Here is a 6230-nt window from a genome sequence, read left to right on the forward strand (position 1 = left end):
GTGGAGACAAAGATAGATCAGGCGCTAGAGGACAACTAAAGAGGATGAAAAGGAAAGATGACAAGTAGATAAGATGAAGTTTAGGAAGTCCAGATAGAGACGAAAAAGAGGAAAGAAGTGAGACACATAGATAAAAAGGCAATGACAAAAAGGAAACCAAAGAGAAAGAGAGCATAGTTAACTAAGAGATGAAAGCTTGCCATCCGATATCCGGAGGAACCGTCGTTTTGTCAAGCCATACCGGCAATGCGAGGAAGAGATGGTGGCCCGACCGATCGTCTTAGCCCCTATGTGAAGTTAGACTGGCGTATCCCACCTAAATACATGTATTCTCCTCGTCTGTAGGATTTTTTTGCGAGTGCCGCTTGTCTTGATGCGGCATGGCAGGTATATCAGACTGGGTCCTGGGAGATTGCGTGCGGTTCCTGGAGCGCGAAGCCGAGTCCAGGATCATGCCATTGCTGGGCCCCTCGAGCCCAAAATTTCGACAGGGCGGGAAGTCTAAGTAAATAATGCCATCGCCCGAATTTGGTGATGGTGGGCAATGGGTCGGCGGCGCAGAGAATGTCGGCCGTTAGTTGTGGCTGTTGATTGTTTGGCCGCCGGGATAAGGTACAGTACGTTCCAAGTTGCTGACTACGGCCGGGCCCAAGTGGCGAGGAACTGATCTGACTGAGGGAGAGGTTGCCCATAAAAGTTCAGAACGAGTAGCCATAAGGACAAAAAACCGCACCTCCTGAACGACAATGAAGTCCAGAAGCTGTCGCTTCTATTGGGACGGTAAAAAAACTGTTCTCTAGACATGTAGTTCACTTTTCTTTCAGGGTAAATTACGGTCAGGGTCCACAAGTCTCCATACACCCCGCTTAATAAACGCGACGCTCCACGCGTCGCGACACCCCTATGCTCTTCCAACTGCAACAACTCAACATCATGAAGCTCAATTTAGCGCCAATTGAGGGAAAATCGCGGTCGGAATGAGGAATTACTACCAGTCGCTCGTACAGCCATTTACTACGCTGTGGCTTACGGTAAAACCTACCGGGCTATCGTGGACGCGTTGAGCGTCTCCGTCGGCGCCATACAAGACTGCATTCGACGCTGGGAAACTCAACAGATCTTTGAGTCGAAACCTCAAAAAGGCCGTCTTCAGAAGCTTTCACGATCGGAGAAGCGGTATATCCTGACTCTCTTGAAGAGAAACCGGGATATTGCTCAAAAGGCTCCCGTTGCAGCCACGGTGTCTAACGTGTCCTACTCGACAATATTATTATTATTCCTACACCGCTGTGCCCGACAATACGTTGCGCCTCCGCGCTCAGAACCTCCGCAAATGGAAAGCAAAGAGAAGGATACCTCTCTGAAGGAAGACGCCCAAAGGAGGTATAACTGGGTGTATATGTAGCTAAAAGGCACCGAGGGGTTGTTGAGAGTTCAAAGCCCCGGTTCAATATATCATTTTCCTTTACTGCTCTGATTTAGACGCTCTTTTCCGATAAATGTTCATATCAAATTAACACTTCAAATCCGACTTCTTAGGTATTTTATTTCCCTTCTAAGCGGTTCGTTTACTTGAGGAACCATATTAAGGCGAATATTACGATCATAGTCTGGGTGATGCGGGAGGCACCAGAGGGATGGCATGGTATGGGTGTAACTGAATTGCTGGAAGGAAGGTGTTGGAAAGCCAACAGCCACGATTCCACGGTGATCACACAGATGATGGGAGCTTACAACAGTGGGTTTGAGATACTCGGAGCATCCCAGATGTTCTTGATTGAAGGTTGTTCCTCTCTTACGTCTCCAGCGACGGGGGAATCGCCCTGACCTCGTTGCCCAGCGCCCTGGTTACCCCTCACGTTGCCTGACGCTCAGTTGGGCAGCCATGCATCCAACAGCAGGGCACTTGCAGCTGAGCGTCCGAAGTTCCATGTGCCACGACTTTCCAACAGAAGGATGAAGATTCAGAAGTCGGTGTCGCGCGTCCTGCATGCAAGATAAAACTGGCATGGAGGGGCTGCGCGCGCACAGACCTTTGCAGCGGGGCAACTCTACATGATGCCTTCCGGTATCACTGGGGAATGGTCTAGAGAGGTCAGCTTGCTACATTATTTTCAGATATTGATACAGTTCAGTAGCATCTTTATCACGGGATCCCCGTTCCTGTTCTTATGGTAATGTTATATAGGTGTGGTCACTGTTCTCATGATTGTATTATAGGCATGTACTCCAGCATATAGGTCTGGTTGCACACCCGTTCCTGTCATCTAGCTCTTGCTCTCTTCGTAGCAATATTGATCCTGTATGTGCGAGCTGACCAGACCTTGGGCGGTGCCCGTCATAATCTTTGAGACCACTCTCTACTGTGCCTGCGACTGTTGGATGGATGATCGAGCCGACTCCGGTTTGTGTCACCCTCCGCCGGGTTTCCGCTTGTATCGCCGCATCCGATTGATGCCAGTGGCAGTATATAGTGTGTGTTTAAGAATAACGTTAGCGTTAGATGATGTCTTACTAAGAAGGGTAAGAAAAATGTAAGACTCAATTCCTCGATCTGTAACTTCATGTCCAGCAGTTGTGCGTTCACATGGGATCAGGTATGGTGAGTTGTGTCATCGTCCGCGAACAGTAGCTTACAGTGGCTTACAGTAGCTCCATTACAACAGTTTGATCGACCCGCCGGATTGGGCATGACCGAAAGAAATATCAGCCAGTCAGAGAGCGGAGCGCTTGGAACGCTAGTTGCGCTGGGAATGCTACTTGCGGTAAGAATGCTAGTTGACACATCAACGGCAGATTGTATCCCTGGAATGCGAAGTATCATACCCGCCTAGTGCATTTTCCCACTACGGTAGGTATCTGAAGATCAGAGAGACACCTACAATCATTAGAACAGCTAGGTAACAACAAAGATCTGCTGGAACCGTCCTAATGTTGAGCCATGTTCAAAAATGAAGAAACCGAGGTCAAGCGGCCAGTCTGAGCGCCTGAAGATCAGGAAAGTGATACCATGGAGCCGCTGACAGGTTCACCTTGCATGGAATGAGGAATGAGATCACAAGGATCGAGGCAATCGAGTGCTCTTTTTGAAGATCGTCGCTGGATTCTCCGTCAAAGAGGGTGGGACCTTGCCGTTCTGGGGCTCGCAAAACTCCTTTGGGAGCTGCCCATCGCCCTGCACCTGGCGGGTGCCACCATGGCCGAACTGGGGGTGAACAATTTGCCGCAGTTCAGCAGCTTCTCCATGCTCTATGCCAAGACCAAAACTGAGCGCCGTTGTGGGGGTTACTGGGTGCGGCATGCGAGAAACCTGAAGTATTGGAGATCAGATTCTCAGGCACCAGAGGACTCCGGCCCAGCGATCTCCAAGACACCGACAAAGCTCACATCGACAAGTACCTAGGTGCAATCCTGTTAGTTGCGGTCCTCATCTGAGAGTTCTTGAGCTCAGCTTTCATGGGTTTCACATCAACATAGTCACAGATGAAGGCGAGCGGTCCGGCGCGTATCCTGTCGACCCCATTATCACCAGGATCCGTCGCCTCTGCTTTGCATACTTGGGCCTGCAGCAAAAGACGCTCGATATGTTCTGCAAGAAGCTGGGAAACAGGCTTGAATCCCTTGGTCTGTACGACGTCAAGCTCCATGACGGCCGCTGGGCAAACGCTGACGATATTCTACGCACTAAGCTGGCGCCAGGTCCAGCCGTGGCACGCCACAGCTTGGCCGGGCTTCAATGTGTGGGTTCCCGTCGATTGTGCTGTCGGAACTTCAAGGGGGCGACTTTGCAGCGGCGCAATCCGAGGCATCGAGCCCATTGGAAGAAGGGAATCATCAATCAGCGGTTCGCAGTACAGAACCGCTGGAGTGGCAGATCGAGAGGTACATTGCTGGCGAGCTGGAGCACAACCCAATGCGGGACTGAACCAGGCCATCAGAAGCTGAAAGCCCAATACAGTGTTGTACGTCACTATCCCACCGTTGCCTTGGTGATATGTGCGTGTGAAGAGTTGGCTTTTCGATTGCAATGGTGTAAGCGTTCGGCATCGCGGCTGTGCTTCGGCCTGATGGGGCTGAACATGTTCTTGGCCTTTCATGTTGCCGTTTTGGGAAAGATTCTGTCAAGCCCGTGGAATTGGACCGGGGCTTACCATTCCATCATCACCGTGTCCAGGGGCACAGTTCACTGGCCACTCTATGTAGCGTGGGCTACTTAATCCCGCAAGAGCCCATTTCGTCGTTGATTTCGAGCTCAAGACTTACTCCAAGCTCTCGCACCACATCCAAACCTCAACTCGCAGAAGCCGGCATCCCGATTCAATGTCAAACGAGAAGATCCCTGTTGGACCACCGCCCCCCTACACACCAAACAACATGTCCCAGTCGCGATCTGAGTTGCAAACCCAATCTCCCTACGCCTGTCCGTCGACACCTCACAGTGTCCTAGGCTGGGTTCAAAGTCCCGGTTTCTCGTCTCAACCGCCCGCGGGTCCGGGCATGGAATCCTACGGGCAGCCAACCATCCAATCCCAAAGCCATCAGTTGTACAAGTACCAAGCACAACAGCCTCAACCGCCCTACCAAGCCCACCAACAATGGCCGCATACTCCGACTGCACCCCTCTGGCCAACTGCCATTTCTCAGCCGCAGCCCACAGCCTACCCCAATATGCATTCACATCAGCTCTCGCCACTCCCTCCACCACCGCCCTTGATCCCCCCGCCCCCAATCACAACAAACTACCCCCCACTCGAATACCCTTACATCCCCACCGCAAAGCGCCAAATGACGGTCCTCTCCCCAGACCGCACCCAGCCGCTATTCACGGTCGTCTACCCATCCGGGTGGTCAACCACACCCAAACTTACCATCCGCCGCGGCAGCTCCCCGGACGGGCCCGAAGTCGGCGGCGCCCACTTCCACTCCCTCACGACCGACAAGGTGGACGCCTTCCTCGTCGCGCCGGGCGGCGGCAGGTTTGACTATCACTTCCGCAAGAAATTCCGCTCGCACACGGGGCTGACGCTTCCGACTGTTGGGGATGGTGCGAAAATGATGAAGTGGGCTATCGAGGACGGGGCGATGGTTCTTCTGAGCGAGGAAGGAGGAAGGGGTGGGGGGTATGTAGCGCGGTTTGTGGCCAGCGATCTTGGGGGCGAGAAGGGCGGCGTCAAGGACGCGACGAAGCGGTTGGAGGGGAGGTTGGAGATTTGGAGGGCTGGGTTGACGGCGTTGCAGTTTGAGGAGGTGTTTGTTACGTTGGTGGCCGAGATGGAGAGGAAGAGGAGGGATAATGAGGACTGGGAGATTTTGGAGGCGATTTGGAAGCATTCTTCTGGTTCCGGGGACGATTGGGGTGGGCTATTTTAGGTATGGATGCGGGGCGCATCCACCGTGTGTTCATTTTGCGGAGAATGAGACATAGGTTGTCTAGTCCAGCGGTTGTTGTGTGAGAGTCCGAGGCCACCATAGCGGACTGAGATTTTTGAGTCGACACTCGATGAGGATATTTGGATTAGTTACAGTACATAGGTTAGACGGCGTCGAATTACATATATTTTAAGAAGGATCAGGCTTTGCCCCACTGAGACTTCTATCTCAATCCGGAGCAAATGCCTGCAACTTTTGGATGTCCTGGCCTAGGCGGGTTGTCATCTCCCGCCAGCGTTATACGCGGTCTGGTCGGCGGACTCTTTCCTATCCCCAACCCCCTGGGTAGCTGCACTCAGTATCCGCTCCGTCACAGCGGCGCTTCCGGACAGTCCATCCCCCGCGATGAAGTACGCAGCCAACCCAGCAACATGTGGCATTGCCGTGCTCGCCCCGCTCATTATCGCCCTGGAGTCGTCATTGATGTTTTACGCGCTCGGAATCCACACTCCCGGCGCGAAAACGTCCACATCGTCCCCTCAGTTCGAGAATTCGGCGCGCTGGTCCTCCTGGTCGATCGCCCCAACCGTAATGGCCGAGGCAACCGACGCCGGCGTCCAGTTCTTCAAATCGCGTTGTCATTCCCCGCCGTCACGACAACCGTCATCCCGGCGTCTGTCGCCGCCTTTACGCCCTCGTTGACCGACCGCTTGCAGAATCCAGTCAACGACACGTTGATGACGGCTGTCTAGGTCAATGCTGCCCACAAGTCAAAGCGCCAAGCCAAGGCTTGGCTCAACGCAAGTCAAAGCAAGTCAAATCGACCCCAAAATTTGGTCAAGGCAAGTCAAGTCGAAGGC

General features: G+C 53.0%; 2 protein-coding genes across 2 annotated transcripts in view; one reads left to right on the plus strand and one right to left on the minus strand.

Annotated features, from left to right (window-relative positions):
- Positions 1-3015: 3015 nt before the first annotated feature.
- On the plus strand, positions 3016-3925 carry N657DRAFT_701176 (uncharacterized protein; the record flags this gene model as incomplete). The annotated part of the gene is made up of 3 exons (XM_062797350.1): positions 3016-3395; positions 3478-3738; positions 3777-3925. Exons 1-3 carry the CDS (start codon positions 3050-3052, stop codon positions 3923-3925), a joined length of 756 nt encoding a protein of 251 aa, XP_062644371.1. The 5' UTR covers positions 3016-3049.
- Positions 3926-4766: 841 nt separating this feature from the next.
- N657DRAFT_665977 (subtilisin-like protein) overlaps positions 4767-6230 on the minus strand; it is a gene marked incomplete at its 5' end in the record, with an annotated part of 2924 nt that continues 1460 nt past the window's right edge. The window contains 4 exons of the mRNA XM_062795316.1: positions 4767-5361; positions 5674-5838; positions 5980-5993; positions 6026-6118. Of these exons, the coding sequence (XP_062644372.1) occupies positions 4986-5361; positions 5674-5838; positions 5980-5993; positions 6026-6118 (648 nt within the window). The 3' untranslated portion in view covers positions 4767-4985. The remainder of the gene's footprint in view (positions 5362-5673; positions 5839-5979; positions 5994-6025; positions 6119-6230) is intronic.

The sequence above is a fragment of the Parathielavia appendiculata genome (genome assembly GCF_033297405.1).
Source record: "Parathielavia appendiculata strain CBS 731.68 unplaced genomic scaffold N657scaffold_15, whole genome shotgun sequence".
Classification (NCBI taxonomy): Eukaryota; Fungi; Ascomycota; class Sordariomycetes; order Sordariales; family Chaetomiaceae; genus Parathielavia; species Parathielavia appendiculata.